This window comes from Salvelinus fontinalis, chromosome 2 (assembly GCF_029448725.1).
Source record: "Salvelinus fontinalis isolate EN_2023a chromosome 2, ASM2944872v1, whole genome shotgun sequence".
NCBI classification, from domain to species: domain Eukaryota; kingdom Metazoa; phylum Chordata; class Actinopteri; order Salmoniformes; family Salmonidae; genus Salvelinus; species Salvelinus fontinalis.
In genome coordinates this window covers 83246109-83262602 of record NC_074666.1, presented here as the reverse complement: position 1 = coordinate 83262602, position 16494 = coordinate 83246109, and the positions used below count along the sequence as shown (strand labels likewise).

Sequence of the window (16494 nt, the reverse complement as noted above, 5' to 3'; positions counted from 1 at the left end):
TAAAATGTACATTTAAATGTTTAAATTTTCAAACTACTTTCAATATGATTCATTTCCATGTCTGCTCTATGCCTGGAAATGCAAAGGATCCCAATTTCATAATAAAAATGTCAATAATGGATATTAAAAAGTATCTTTCTTGTGACTATAAAGAATATATATTTTTTAATTGTTATTCCTAAAAGATGTGTTCGGAGATTTGGCCAACACCGTCAGATTTGTCTAAAATCCTTATTCATGTCCTCATTACATATAGGGCAATGCATGATCTGGAAAGTTCTCTACTTTTGATAGATTTAAACAGACGATATGGGAATCACCGTGGTCACAACCATAAACTGTCAACGCCATCTGGAATATGAATGTTGGTTCAAATATGTTACATTTAATTAGCTTTTAGTCATGAAGCAACTGAGGAAACAACTAATTGCTACTGTGTAAACCACTTGAATGAAGAAGAAAACTGCCATTTTTGTTAACTCCGTGAAACATCAACTCCATCAGAGTGCTGAAAGATCTGATGGAGTGGTTGTTTTTTATTGGGGATTTTCAAATGAATCATTTCCCAATATTTTACAGATGTTTCTGTTACACTTTTCTTTTTAGAGGCAAAAATATGTCTGTCTTGAGTAGTTGTCAACTCCGTCAGTGGCTTGTCAACTATGTCTCTGATGGCTTAACCCCTTAAGATAAAAAAGCAAATGTCATCACATCTGCATCATATGCTTAAACAGTCAAAGTATTTGCTGCGCTAGGCCTAAGGGTTTGCTTTATAAATGTTGTTTTATGTTCTACATCTATAGAAAAACGTGCCAAAATGCTCAAGAAATTAGCCCTGCAGCATTGAATAGTGATATAAAACTTAAAACTTGGATTACATATTTGAATAATTTAACATTCATATTTGAATGATCTATTGTTAGCTTTAGAATTGCTTGGACCTTGCGGGGGGACCCGCTAAACTGCTACGCCACTGCTGATGTTTTGGCGGTGTCATAGGTGGAACCGCGTTGGAGCTGTCACATCGATGAGCAGCCACTCTTGTGATCATTGTTACGGAAGCCAGATCCGTTCAACTCGCGTTAGAAATTTAAAAACAAGAACGTGTAGGATATATAGAAATAATGACGCTCAAATTGAACATCATTAAACAAAATAATGAGGATTTCTATCAGCCTAATCGAGGTGTAGATTACGTCTCACATTCCAGTGTTCGAATTTGTAAACAAGCTGCATGGGATTTCGCTTAGTGCGACTCCGTGCAGCCAATAGCAATGCCCGCTTTAGGTACAGTATAATGCGAGGAGCCACTTGTGGGTTGGACAGCTCTAACGCAGTTCCACCTCCGACACGTCAAAACATCAGCTATGCGGATGTCGACTGAAAATGTCGACATGATTGAATTGGGCCCTTAGTTTAGCAGGCTGGAGCCATTTTAACACTGACTGACTGCTGCCTGGCTGGCTGGCTCGCTGGGCCAAAGAGTTCAAGTTCAGTTCATCTCCTTCACTAATCTGCCGACTCGTCTTCACTTATTTGCTGACTACTTGAAATGATCTACGTTTGCGTATCTGCTTTCAGGTTGATGAAGTATGATCATTACATAAGGAAGTACGATCTAAAGAAGAAGGGACATGTTCATGATAGTAGAAGCTGAAATAATCCATTGAAGTGCAACACTTTAGAACTGAAAGCCAGTAGGTATTTTATCTAGTTTGTGTAGCTGGAACAGGTATGCCAACTGTTGCCTGAACTTAATCAAAGAGATTTTAGAATAAACCTGTGTGGCCTTGAAATGTGCCCGTTTTATTTCCCTTGTCTTTAGGGGATACTCACCTCCTGTGTGCTGACTGGTTCCAAGTGTGCTGTCATTATTGAGCACTGGATGTCCTTGTTGCTGCCACTGATACACTGTCCCCCCCCCCCCCCCCGCAATCTAGTCACTTCCTCCCCTCTAACCCCATATCATCCCCTTGTTTGATGTCCTGTTCTGGGTATAGAAAGAGAGAGGGAGAGGGCAGGATAGAGGAAAGTTTTTTTTTTCTCCTGCCCCAGCCTCTCTCCCACGTCAGTGGGGGCATTGAATGACTGACGGCTGCATACCAAGCCTCCTTCTGGGTCTCGCTGCGTTGCGTTCACGGTCCTGTTTCTGTCCTGCCAGGGCTAAATATAATTCCCCAGTTTGCAAATGTAGCACAAGTCCTGCAACCTGACCCCCCCCCCCCATCTCCCTCACTCCCCTCTCCTTTCCTCATACACAAGGTTCAGGTTCTTGGAGGTGGGTGTGTGTGTTAGGAGGGTTAGGACAGCACACTCCTATTTTCACACATACAGTACTCTCTCTCTGGCTCTCTCTTTCAGACACACACACACGCACACATACTTTTGGACTTACACACTTGCCGGCACGGTCTCTCTCTCTCTCTCTCTCTCTCTCTCATACACACACACGTACACACACACACTGCTGGACGTTGGTGTGGACTGTGGCTTTGCCCCTCTGATTTGCCGTGGTGTGGCGAACGTGGCGAGCGCGGTATGGAGCAGACCGACAGGTATCGCAGGCCCGGCATGGTAAGACAGACCTGGCTAAACCTAAACGCTTTACACTTTTGGTGAGTCTGTTTTGGCACCTGGTCCGGGAAGGGCGCCTTGCCGTACTGTAGGAGTGTGTGTGTTGGAGTATGTCTGTGAGACAATGTGGGCGTGTGTGTCAGAGAGGGTTGAAGTTGGTGTTAGGTCGGTGGACAGGACACATTAACTTAGAAAAAAGTTTGATGCGCCATTTCCTAGTCTCTCTCATTCTCGCTCTCTTTGATCCTCTTCTTTCGCCTGCGTTGTGTAATTCCATTTTGGGGCTGGGCCACAGCTGCAGGGAAGGCGCTGGGGTTTTAATTAGACTTCCAGTCCCCCTGGTAGACTGGCTGCCTGCTGAGGGACCTGCCAGCGTCACTGTCCCAGACCCTAGCCCCTCCAGCCATTTTATGAGGCTTCTTTCTCTCTCTCTCTGTCCTGTCCCAGCTGGTCCCAGCCTGGATCCCCAGAGACGCAGATCACATAGTGCCTAACGTCAGTGTTTCCTAACAAAGTGTGTCCATGGGAATGTAATGGTTTTGACCTCCACAAGTTTGACCGAGTGCTATATTTATCTTGCTGATTTCTTGATAGGTGGACCCCTAGGAGGGTATTTTCTGACGTTTTTAGTGCTTTTTAATGTTACAGTTCCTAGGCGTTTTGGTTTGAGTACCTTTTTTAAAAATGCTGTAGGTCTCAACAGTATAATTAGACTTGCCTAGCACTACTATCTGCTATTAGCTTATCCTTTTTGAAAAAGGATATTGTTGATATTACTTCATTAGTGCCCACTTTGAGCTGAATCACACCTCTCTGTGTATTTGCGGTGAGGTCTGTACATGACCCCCTTTTTTTTTTGCCTCTCTCCTCAGCGCAGGGCCTTTTTTTAAGATAGCAGTTCACAAAGACACGGTTGTCCGTCGTCCAGCCTGTTGTCATGACAACGGCGGGCATCGTGCGCCCAGCACATGGCCATTTAGACATTGGGAAGCGCCACTGGCCATCGCGAGACACGGAACGTCTCTGACGCTCCTCTCTTAGTACACTGTCAGCTACCAACCTGGCTTTTTAAAATCTTTTTAATCCTCTGGAAGAGTGCTGCTTGTTGTTCTTCAGTTCCACCGCTGACTGGTGATAGGTCAGGGGTCAGGGGTCATCTTCAGTTCCACCGCTGACTGGTGATAGGTCAGGGGTCAGGGGTCATCTTCAGTTCCACCGCTGACTGGTGTTGTACCTACTGTTTATGCCAGTGCTGCTGGTGTGGGATGTGAAACCCCTGTAGAATAGGGAATGAGCCTGGGCTGATCATTCTATCCGTCTCCCTCTCTGCTGGCTGTCTGAGTGTGTGTTTGCCCTGTCTCTGTGTTTACAGCTGGGTAGATTGTTTGCTTCGATCACACAGAGGGCTGGAGGGAGGGCTGGAGGGAGGGCTGGAGGGAGGGCTGGAGGGAGGGCTGGAGGGAGGGCTGGAGGGAGGGCTGGAGGGAGGCCTGGAGGGAGGGCTGGAGGGAGGCCTGGAGGGAGGCCTGGAGGGAGGCCTGGAGGGGAGAGGCAGAAATACAGCCTAGAGGAGTAGCGAGAGAGTGTGATCTTGTCAGGATTAGGATGTCATAATTAATCATACCAGGGGTTTGGACCGTTATTGTATTTCACTTCGGTATCTTTTCTTGCTATCTTTTCGATCTTATTTCACTCTGCCACACACACCGCTTTCTCACTTTGAATCTTAGTCTGTTTTTATCTGTAGATCTTTATATCATCATCAAGGCGAGGAATGTTACTTCACAACACGCATTCTATGTTTTCAGACAGTCACAAAGGAGGACACTAGATAGATGCATATAATATTCACCCACACATACTGGATACAGTGAGCTCTGAAAGTATTGGGACAGTGACACATGTTGTTTTGGCTCTCTTCTCCAGCACTTTGGATTTGATATGATACAATGAGGTTAAAGTGCAGACTGTCAGCTTTAATTTGAGGGTATTTTCATCAATATCGTCGGGTGAACCGTTGAGACATTGCCTCACTTTCTGTACATAGTCCCCCCATTTTAGAGGGCCAAAAGTATGGGAACAAATTCATTTATATGTGTATTAAAGTAGTCAAGTTTAGTATTTGGTCCCATATTCCTAGCATGAAAGCTTGTGACTCTACAAAATTTGTTAGATGCATTTCCTGTTTGTTTTGGCTGTGTTTCAGATTACTTTGTGCCCGATAGAAACAAATGGTAAATGTACTGTCACTTTTACTGAAAATAAGAAATGAACATTTTTCGAAACACTTCTACATTAATGTGGATGCTACCATGATTTACGGATAATCCTGAATGAATCGTGACTAATTAGGAGTGAGAAAGTTACATAGCATGCGTCTGTAACTTATGTTACAGTAGCATAGCGGTTAGAGTGTTGGGACAGTAACCGAAAGGTTGCTTGTTCGAATCCCTGAGCCGGCAAGGTGGAAAAATCTGCCAAATATCCTGCGTCTAACTTATGCTGTAGCCTGTAGATGCAATGTATACATCTCCAGTCCATAAAGGTATTGTACCATTCTCCCTCACGCCATCACGTATTGGAACAGTAAGGCCTTCATTGCATCAGAAGAGGCAACATCATGAACATAATTTCTCCCCTCAAGGCAATGCTTTTCACCCCTCATTATTCAATGCTCTTGTCTTTCACACTCCCACTCTTTCTATTTCCCTCAGTTTTCAACTGAAAGAATTTCTTACTGTAAAATGTATTTAATGGACAAGGAGATATATATATGTGTGTGTGTGAATATTTGCCAAGAAAATCTAGTTTGTGCAACATTCTGCCATGGCTCAGCTTTGAAGTGATTACCCATATCCTCCTCCTCCCCTCCTCTGGGGTGGCAGGTAACATAGCGGTTAGAGTGCTGGGACAGTAACTGAAAGGTTGCTTGTTAGAATCCCCGAGCCGGCAAGGTGGAAAAATCTGCCCTTCTTCCCTTGAGCAAGGCAGTAAACCCCCACAACAGCTCCTCCTCGGCAACCAATGATGTGGACATCGATTAAGGCCCCCCCCCCCTCCCCCCCTCACACCTGATTCAGAGGGGTTGGGTTAAACTAGGTATCTCCTTTCTCTTTCCTCCTCCTCCTGACAGACTTCGCTTCTTTCTTCAGTAGGAAGCGAAGTCCGCCATGACGTCTCGCTCAATGACGTCCGACGGTGGTATTCACGTGCTTCGAAATTTGCATGTCTGTGAAACCTTAGAAGGCTTAGCTTACATGCAACATGTCTGTTACGTCTAAATGTTACCCGCCCATACAAGTCAGATACTACTAAAATATTCTAGGACACTTGTCAATGTATTTGGTGCCATATGTATTACTGACAAGTTCTAGGGAGAACATATACGAATCGTGTCAAATTCTTCTAGATCTTTTCCATACGGGCATGGAGTGACATTATCAGAGATGTGCGTATTATGAAACATTCTGTCTTATTGATTTGGGTGTGACCCAGTCATTGTTATATAAGTCTATGGGCCCAGCTCTATAGGCAAAGCCTTGAAGCAGGATGTTTATCAAACACAAGCTCAGCTGTAGCCATTAGTCACCAGTTGAGTGTGTTTCTGAGAGCATGTTAATCTAGCCATTTCTTCTGCCTCCACCTCTTCCAAAAGTGAGCTGTGCTATTCTGATGGTGTCTCTCATCCTCCTATGTTTATCTCTCTCTCTCTCTCTCTGAACTAAGCAACTGGGCTGGTTACTATGACACTACTGGGATCTCTGGCCTGGCCAATGGGAGAGCAGCTATGGGGATCAGGTGGTCTTTAGCTATTTTGAACAGGAGCTGTGAAGTGAAGCAAGCAACTAAATTAGTGACAGAATCCATTGACAAAGAGAGAGGGAGTTGGAGAGAGGGAAGGACAGTATGCAGTAAAGGAGCATGTAGAGGGGCGATGGGAGAGGGAGAAAAAGAGAAAGGTGGAGGAGAGAGAGGACAGTAGGAGAGTAAGCGTAAGGGGGAGGGTAAGAGTAATTAGAGGTATCCATACTGCCTGTTGATCGGTACATCACCCTGGTCTCTGCCTCACACTCCCCTCCCCCTCCAGACTTTATTTGTTTAGTAAAGGATGGATTAAGTCCCTAATTGTGTCTCCCTCTCTTTTTCTCTCCATCGATTTCACTCCCGTCTTTCTGTCTTTTTCTATTCTGCGGGTTTGTTATGTGGCGTGACCAGGTTGAGTGAGTGAGTCACGCATACTGTAAACACATGCACGCGCACACACACACACACACACACACACGCAGACTCACTCATCCCTCTTGCTCCCTCTCTGCTGCTTTCACTGCATCACAGACCTGTTGCAGCAGTTAGGGAGTTGCTGTTCTGTGAGAGTTATTCTGAGGAGGCAGTAAGCTATTCTCTCTTTATTCTCTCTCGTAGACAGACACAGTCCTCTTGGTTTCTCATCTAGCTTAATTAACCTTTCTATAATATTCAGCTCTCCATGTTGGGATGCACCTGTATGGGTTAGAGGATGACTCAGAGCCGGTAAGTGGCAACGGCTATTATCATCATTATTAGACACTGCATGTCTGTGTCGGGGAGATGGGCGAGGGTGTGTGTGTTTTGTGTTAATGAAACAGGAAGTAGGGATGGTCGGGTAGGTCCCCTGGAAGTGTCTAACTGTTGCCTTGGTTACCGGGCGTGGCATTGCTAAGCCACCGACGATTTTGATGCGACAGGTGGCTCCACTAGAATCGACGTTCTGTTTGTTATTAATTCAAACCGTATAAAGTGACACGGTAAATATCAAAGTACCTATCTCTCACTCACATACAGTATTTCTGTTTGTCAGCGGCAGGTTGCCCTAGTGTACATATAGCCCTTCAAGTCCTGTCTGGTCTCTATTGCTCTGGAGCAGAGATGGGGGCTGAAGCCGCTGAAATTTCACCTCCGACCCCTGACCATGGTTACCTTCTGGGGCATTCTGGGACTCAACCCTTCTTTTCATTTCTTCTTGTCTTTCACACGGTTCTATGCGTAGCAACAGTACCTGCAGTTGCTGTTATAACAGCCAGAGACCAATAGGGAGTCCGAGTTTTCTGATTTTGTGATGGCACATACTTATGTGCTAATTACCAAATACCTGCGTATTTGAACTCCCCATTTTCTCATCGGGGAATTATTTCAAGTCATTACATATGGTGGATGTCAATTCTCACCACATTCTCACCTCTATTTTAAAACCCCACACCTAATGACTCACTCATTCTGCCTCGCACATTCAGCTGTCCGCATTCTTGTCTGCACCTCCCACGGGTGTATGCAGCAAGCGAGAGAGCGAGTCTGACACCTGGAAAAACAGAACAAGTGAGAGAGTTACATAAAGAGAGCACTCAAACATTTGACAAGTGAGCCAGGCTGTACTCCCAGTGCTGGGCTGTAGTGTACAGTATACCAGGCAGGGAACGCTCCGCTCTGAGCAGAGCCCCCCCCCCCCAAGAGAGGAGGCCAGGCCAGCGTTTTTATTGTGTGGTATGGGTGGATTAGGGTCAGCCAGAGAGGCTCAGGTTACCAAGCATCAACGGTGGTGGAAGTGGACGAAACCATAGCCACTTCATGAGTAATTTATCAGTGGTAATATTAAATCCGGGGCTTGGGCCTTTTTTTATCTCTCTCTCCCTCTCTCCCTGACACGCCCACACTCAAACACATCAAAGCGCCTGATCAGATGTGATTCAGGTTTGCATATGTGTTTTGATGCATCCACTTCACACTCATATCACACCAGCCAAGTGTTATGTGCCAGACAGTAATGTGTGTATTTGATGAGTAGGCTTGAATGCAGGCAGGCAGCCAGGCAGGCAGGTTCCCTTTGTGCCTCCAGGTTATTAATAAAGGGTGAAACAAAAGAAATGCCACAGCGAGGTGGACCCGATGACAATTATAGGTGATTGTTTGGGATATTTGCCTCGAGCCATTCAAAATGAGGTAGGCACCAGGCAGTAGTACAGAACACACTACAGTACATATTATGGTCTAAATAGAGATGGACAGAACACACTACAGTACATATTATGGTCTAAACAGTGATGGACAGAACACACTACAGTACATATTATGTCTAAATAGAGATGGACAGAACACACTACAGTACATATTATGTCTAAATAGAGATGGACAGAACACACTACAGTACATATTATGGTCTAAACAGTGATGGACAGAACACACTACAGTACATATTATGGTCTAAACAGTGATGGACAGAACACACTACAGTACATATTATGGTCTAAACAGTGATGGACAGAACACACTACAGTACATATTATGATCTAAACAGTGATGGACAGAACACACTACAGTACATATTATGGTCTAAACAGAGATGGACAGAACACACTACAGTACATATTATGGTCTCAACAGAGATGGACAGAACACACTACAGTACATATTATGTCTAAATAGAGATGGACAGAACACACTACAGTACATATTATGGTCTAAATAAAGATGGAGCAAAGCATAGGGAGATGGGAAAAGACAGGCAGTGGAAAATAACATGCTGAGAGAAGAGACAGCGGGACAGAGTGAAGGAGAGATAAAGCGGAGGGAGAGATCCCAGGGGAGGAAAAAACGGATTATCACGTTGGGCACAAGGCCTTGATTGTGTTATACCACAGAGATGAAACGGTATGAAAATTTCATATCACGATTATAGTGACCAAAATGATCACGGTTAGCAGTATTATCACAGTATTGTTAAAATGTGCTGAAAAAGTTCAAAAAGTACTGTTACACTGAAATCATTTCACCAAGTTTTATATTGAAAACCAACAGACAACAAATAAAATTAGCAGCACTATGCACTTTTTGTGTGCATAAACGTTAAAATAATAACATAAACATTAAAGATGGCACCACGTGACCATGAGAGGTAAACATTTCCCTACTGCAGCTTTAAATGAACACAACCTACGTAAATGAAATAAACAAACAGATACAATTAGCAGCACTCACTTTGTAGTGAGGCACGGCAACCTCCATCAGCCTCAGAAAGCCAGGCCTCTCAACAATTTGAAATGGCATCATGTCCTTTGCAATGTAATATGAAAAGCCTGCAGTGAGGTTTTGAGCATTTGTTTGATGTGGGTGCATAAGCAGCCTGCCTTTTTTAAATGCTTGCTCGAGTGTCTGTCACAACTGTAGATGAGGGACCAGTAGCATCACTGGGTTGGCCTGCTGCACGCCTGTAAACAAGGGAATAGCAGATGTATTTATTATTATTATTATTGGTGTTATAATTATTCACTTACACACACAGTCAATCTTCTGTGTTGCATTTGAGTGTATGCAATGACCCCATGCACTATTGACATGAATACAAATTAGTCTTAAGAAGACAGTTACAATAATTGCAATGAGCCCAACAATTGACCTAAATACAGGAGTCTTGTATAGGAGTCTATAGTGTTTCTGCTGTTGGAACACTTTTACAACCAAGTCGACGTCTGCCAGATTTTTAAATTAACAAAATATGTTGATTGGGTGACTAAACTAAACTCAGCAAAAAAAGAAATGTCCTCTCACTGTCAACTGCGTTTATTTTCAGCAAACTTAACATGTGTAAATATTTGTATGAACATAACAAAATTCAACAACTGAGACATAAACTGAACAAGTTCCACAGACATGTGACTAACAGAAATTGAATAATGTGTCCCTGAACAAGGGGGGGGGGGGGGTCAAAATCAAAGTAACAGTCAGTATCTGGTGTGGCCACCAGCTGCATTAAGTACTGCAGTGCATCTCATCCTCATGCACTGCACCAGATTTGCCAGTTCTTGCTGTTAGATGTTACCCCACTCTTCCACCAAGGCACCTGCAAGTTCCCGGACATTTCTGGGGGAAATGGACCTAGCCCTCACCCTCCGATCCAACAGGTCCCAGACGTGCTCAATGGGATTGAGATCCGGACTCTTCGTTGGCCATGGCAGAAGACTGACATTCCTGTCTTGCAGGAAATCAAGAACCGAACGAGCAGTATGGCTGGTGGCATTGTCATGCTGGAGGGTCACGTCAGGATGAGCCTGCAAGAAGGGTACCACATGAGGGAGGAGGATGTCTTCCCTGTAACGCACAGCGTTGAGATTGCCTGCAATGACAACAAGCTCAGTCCGATGATGCTGTGACACACTACCCCAGACCATGACGGACCCTCCACCTCCAAATTGATCCCGCTCCAGAGTACAGGCCTCTGTTTAATGCTCATTCCTTCGACGATAAACGGCAATCCGACCATTACCCCTGGTGAGACAAAACCGCGACTCGTCAGTGAAGAGCACTTTTATCCAGTTTTGTTTGGTCCAGCGACGGTGGGTTTGTGCCCATAGGCGACGTTGTTACTGGTGATGTCTGGTGAGGACCTGCCTTACAACAGGCCTACAAGCCCTCAGTCCAGCCTCTCTCAGCCTATTGCGGACAGTCTGTGCACTGATGGAGGGATTGTGCGTTCCTGGTGTAACTCAGGCAGTTGTTGCCATCCTGTACCTGTCCCGCAGGTGTGATGTCCGGATGTACCAATCCTGTGCAGTTGTTACATGTGGTCTGCCACTGCGAGGACGATCAGCTGTCCGTCCTGTCTCCCTGTAGCGCTGTCTTAGGCGTCTCACAGTACGGACATTGCAATTTATTGCCCATGCCACATCTGTGGTCCTCATGCCTCCTTGCAGCATGTTCACGCAGGTGAGCAGGGACCCTGGGCATCTTTCTTTGAGTGTTTTTCAGAGTCAGTAGAAAAGCATCTTTAGTGTCCTAAGTTTTCATAACTGTGACCTTAATTGCCTACCATTTGTAAGCTGTTAATGTCTTAACGACCGTTCCACAGGTGCATGTTCATTAATTGTTAATGGTTCATTGAACAAGCATGGGAAACAGTGTTTAAACCCTTTACAATATAGATCTGTGAAGTTATTTGGATTTTTACGAATTATCTTTGAAAGACAGGGCCTTGAAAAAGGGCCGTTTCTTTTTTTGCTGAGTTTACATAACGTGTTATCGTGTGCAATGGGCGAATAGTCTGCAGACACATGCAGCTAAACAACGTGTCGTGTTTTTACAAGAGTAGGTAACACTGAAAGCTTCGGTTTACATTATTGACAAGCTATTAGAAAGTTAGACAGACAAACCATGACATTTTCCCCCATTCCGAAGTCCCCACATTATGCATTGAGCTAAAAGTTCATTTACCTTGCATTCGCTATAAAGTAGTGGGTGGTGGCAACGAAGATGACTCAAGAGATCTGAAGTGTTGCCCCCTTTCGGAGCGTTTTTTTGTTGTTGTTGCATGTTCTGCAGACAGGGTGACCATCTTTGATTTAAGTTTCACTCAGCACTCTTGTAAAACCCAAAATACAACCACACTTCAGATTTGGTCCTCTTAGAAGGCAGAAAAAATCGCTGTCACTGCCTTCCGCCATGTTTTCACACAAAACAAACCCCACGTTGCATGCGGCGCCTGCGTCAGACGGTTGCTAACTTTGGTTGATGCTGGGCAGTATTTACCTTGAGTTTTTCAAACTGTGGGAATCAAACACGGTTTAAAGAAATTCGTCGGGAATTTTACCGTGGTTTGTCGTGAAACCGGTAACCGTTTCATCCCTAATTCCACACACACCTCTACAGTCCACTCATTTCTCTCCCCCATGTTTGTCTGTTGGTGTTTGTTATGGGGAGGTGTGTGTGTTTCCAGTAGTACTATTGCTGTCTTTATTGTCCTTACTGCCACAGGGGTTTTATTCAAGGACGTGTGGTCATTCCATATAATACGCTTGTGTACACACACACACACACACACACACACACACACACACACACACACACACACACACACACACACACACACACACACACACACACACACACACACACACACACACACACACACTCGTACAAACATACAGCACACTAGAAAAAATGACCATGCCACTATCTCCCACATTCTCCTTCTTTCCTTCTCTCTATACCTCCTATCTCTATCTCTCTGCCCTCTCTTTCTCTCTCACACATAAACACTCACTCACTCACTCTCACTTCCTTACTCTGTGTGTGTGTGTGTGTGTGTGTGTGTGTGTGTTGCAGGGCTCTGCCGACTCCTACACCAGCCGGCCGTCGGACTCAGATGTGTCCCTGGAGGAGGACCCAGAGGCGCTGCGGAAGGAGGCAGACCTACAGGCCCTCGCCACCCTCGAGAAAGCCAAGGTCAGAGGTCACCATGGCCCTTCCCTGTGACCCTGTCCCTCTGTTATACAGTACCACCATACAGAACAGCGCAGTTTTTAACCATTCACCCTGACCCTAACTATACACCTAACTATTCTCGCTAACAGTGTCCCCTCAATGTTTTAGGTACACGGTCAACACATATTATAACATGTATTTCTATTCAATTAACATTCATTAACAGGCTTTGTGACATAATAGACATTGAGCGACATGACAAGTTGAGTAGTATCTCATCCTGTCTTGTCCGCTCTGTCGCCCTCATGTCATTCATCATTCTTATCCTCTATTCTCATTCTTTGTTCTGCCTTTTTCTTTTGCTCCCACCTCCCCAGACCAAACCAGTAGCCTTCGCTGTGCGGACGAATGTGGGCTACAGCTCTGGGCCCAACGATGACGTCCCAGTGCAGGGCATGGCCATCTCCTTTGAAGCCAAAGACTTCCTACACATCAAAGAGGTACCAGAGCTGCGTAGACAACACTGGGCCTTTCTTATTTCTTATTGTTAGATTGTTTCTGAAGATGAGTTAGTCCCCAGACCCTGGAGCTTTACGAAGACAGCGAGATATTGTTCAGTTATAGTATGAACATCCGGTTCTATATATATGTCTGATTGATGTGTCGATAAGCAAGCTAAGATGGCGGCGGTGGTTGCCTTGGCAACAACAGCAGGGGCTCTGAGCGAGGGAGGAGACGACTGGTGCGTGTATTATAGGGTGGTATTGAGGTGTCTGTCTGTCTGTGTGCTCTGTGCAGAAGTACAATAATGACTGGTGGATTGGGCGTCTGGTGAAGGAGGGCTGTGAGGTGGGGTTCATCCCCAGCCCAGTCAAACTGGAGAACACGCGGCTACTGCAGGAGCAGAAGATGAGACAGAACCGCCTCAGCTCCAGGTACTGGCTGCTGCCCACACCCATGTCCCCTGGCACCCATCCCCCAGTCACTTCACAGCAACATAGATCAGTTACCTATCGGCTCCGTCATATCAGGGCTGTTATCCAACAGGTTAGGGCTCAATTCGAATTGAAGGCAGTTAATTCCGAAAGTGATTTGAATTTGAAATAAGTAGCGTCTACTTTTCAGTTTATTGAGAAGTCATTGAAAATAAATGCCCTTTTTTTTCGATTATTGAATTGTCATTTTAGTTTACTTTCTAAATTGACTGCCTTCAATTCGAATTGAGCCAACCTTGTTATCCAATTAGCTTCCACAATGCATGCAACATAATACAGTACAATGATCACCAAATCAACAGTCACTACTTCACAATTAAAAATAGGAAAAGTTCAATTTACTTTCATTGACAATTATTTTTCAGTCCACCTCTCTTTTCACCTACCAGTAACCATCCACTCATTGTTCTCTCCTCCTCCCTCTTACAGTAAATCTGGTGGCAGCTCCAGCCTGGATGTTGCCACGGGAACACGCAGGCCCACCCCTCCTGGCACAGGTAAGGTCAGGGGGGGGGGGGGTCATCACCTCTTGACTGGCTAGAAGAGACACACACACTACAGCACTGTGTGTGTGACGATAGATATAGCCCTCTGTCGCGGCCTGTCGCTAATATTCCGTGTCGATTTTAATTGGATAGTTGGTGATCCATGATGAAACGGATATCTGCTGTGTGGAGGGGAGCGTCTCAGTGGGTGTGCTGCTGATACTGGAGTGAGATAGACAGAGAGAAAGAGAGGGGTCCTAGCACGTCATTAGTATGGCTAACAGGACCGGCCTGAAATAGAGCTGAGGATATAGTGCTCCTCTCATTAAATCTGATCACTACGCTTGGCCAGACCAGGGATGCATCCCAGAGGGCACCCTATCCCCTACATAGTGCACTAGTTTTGACCAAAGCCTTATTGGCCCTGGTCAAAAGTAATGGACTTTGAAGGGAATAGGGTCCGATTTGAGGCGCAGCCCCATACCTTATGTGTTAGCACTGAGCAGCAACAGTATAGTTCAGTTCAGTCATGCTGCTGGATAGACAGTACGGTTCACTGAGACGGAGGGAAATAAATAGACATAGAGACAGAAGGAAAGATTGATGGTGTGGAATTACAGAAATAACTACACTACTGTTCAAAAGTTTGAGGTCACTTAGAAATGTCCTTGTTTTTTAAAGAAAAGCACATTTCTTTGACCATTAAAATAACATCAAATTGATCAGAAATACAGTGTAGACATTGTTAATGTTGTAAATGACTATTGTAGCTGGAAACGGCTGATTTTTAAAATTGAATATCTACATAGGCGTACAGAGGCCCATTATCAGCAACCATCACTCCTGTGTTCCAATGGCACGTTGTGTTAGCTAATCCATGTTTAAAACACCAGTCTCAACGTCATCAGTGAAGAGGCGACTCCGGGATGCTGGCCTTCTAGGCAGAGTTCCTCTTTCCAGTGTCTATGTTCTTTTGCCCATCTTAATCTTTTCCTTTTATTGGCAAGTCTGAGATATGGCTTTTTCTTTGCAACTCTGCCTAGAAGGCCAGTATCCCGGAGTCGCCTCTTCACTGTTGATGTTGAGACTGGTGTTTTGCGGGTACTATTTAATGAAGCTGCCAGTTGAGGACTTGTGCGGCGTCTGTTTCTCAAACTAGACACTCTAATGTACTTGTCCTCATGCTCAGTTGTGCACTACGGCCTCCCACGCCTCTTTCTATTCTGGTTAGAGCCAGTTTGCGCTGTTCTGTGAAGGGAGTAGTACACAGTGTTGTACGAGAGCTTCAGTTTCTTGGCAATTTCTCGCATGGAAGAGCCTTTATTTCTCAGAACAAGAATTGACTGACGAGTTTCAGAAGAAAGTTTTGTTTCTGGAAAATTTGAACCTGAAGCCACAAATGCTGATGCTCCAGATACTCAACTAGTCTAACGTAGGTCAGTTTTACTGCTTCTTTAATCAGAACAACAGTTTTCCGCTGTGCTAACATAATTGCAAAAGGGTTTTCTAATGATCAATTAGCCTTTTAAAATGATAAACTTGGATTAGCTAACACAACGTGCCATTGGAGCACAGGAGTGATGGTTGCTGATAATGGGCCTCTGTACGCCTATGTAGATATTCCATTAAAAATCAGCCGTTTCCAGCTACAACAGTCATTTACAACATTGATCAGAAATACAGTGTAGACATTGTTAATCTGATGTTATTTTAATGGATAAAAGCTTTGAGCTTTCTTTCAAAAACAAGAACATTTCTAAGTGACCCCAAACTTTTGAATGGTAGTGTACATGTTTTTATTAGATAAGAACTGACTGGGAGTGAGTTCATTGAATAATTGAATTGAAGACAGACGGACTAGATCAGACACGTAGATTGACTGTAACTGCCATTGTTTCTCCATTGATGGATTACCTAATAATAATGGATGTGTGAGCATTAGTACATGACAGTTATAGTATGGTTCTCTGTATCAACCATATTTGTTACACCTCAACTGATATACCAAACCCCTCTTCCTGCCTGGCTGTGCCGGCTTAAAACACCCCTACCCACACCCGAAACACAGAGCTCTCACCACCGTAACCAGTCGCAGCACACAGCAAACCCCTCTTCCTGCCTGGCTGTGCCGGCTTAAAACACCCCTACCCACACCCGAAACACAGAGCCCTCACCACCGTAACCAGTCGCAGCACACAGAAAACCCTCCTCAA

The 16494-nt window shown here is 44.8% G+C and overlaps 1 protein-coding gene across 3 annotated transcripts in view; it reads left to right on the top strand.

Moving 5' to 3' along the window:
• Positions 1-16494, top strand: part of LOC129829201 (voltage-dependent L-type calcium channel subunit beta-1-like) — a 35121-nt gene that overhangs the window by 6792 nt on the left and 11835 nt on the right. For 2 of the 3 annotated variants that reach the window (XM_055890828.1, XM_055890839.1), the window contains exons 3-6: positions 12703-12822; positions 13179-13301; positions 13600-13736; positions 14226-14293. In XM_055890828.1, the coding sequence (XP_055746803.1) occupies positions 12703-12822; positions 13179-13301; positions 13600-13736; positions 14226-14293 (448 nt within the window). Of the gene's footprint in view, positions 1-2270; positions 2575-12702; positions 12823-13178; positions 13302-13599; positions 13737-14225; positions 14294-16494 lie in introns of those variants that run through there. The other variant, XM_055890849.1, reaches the window with a different exon arrangement.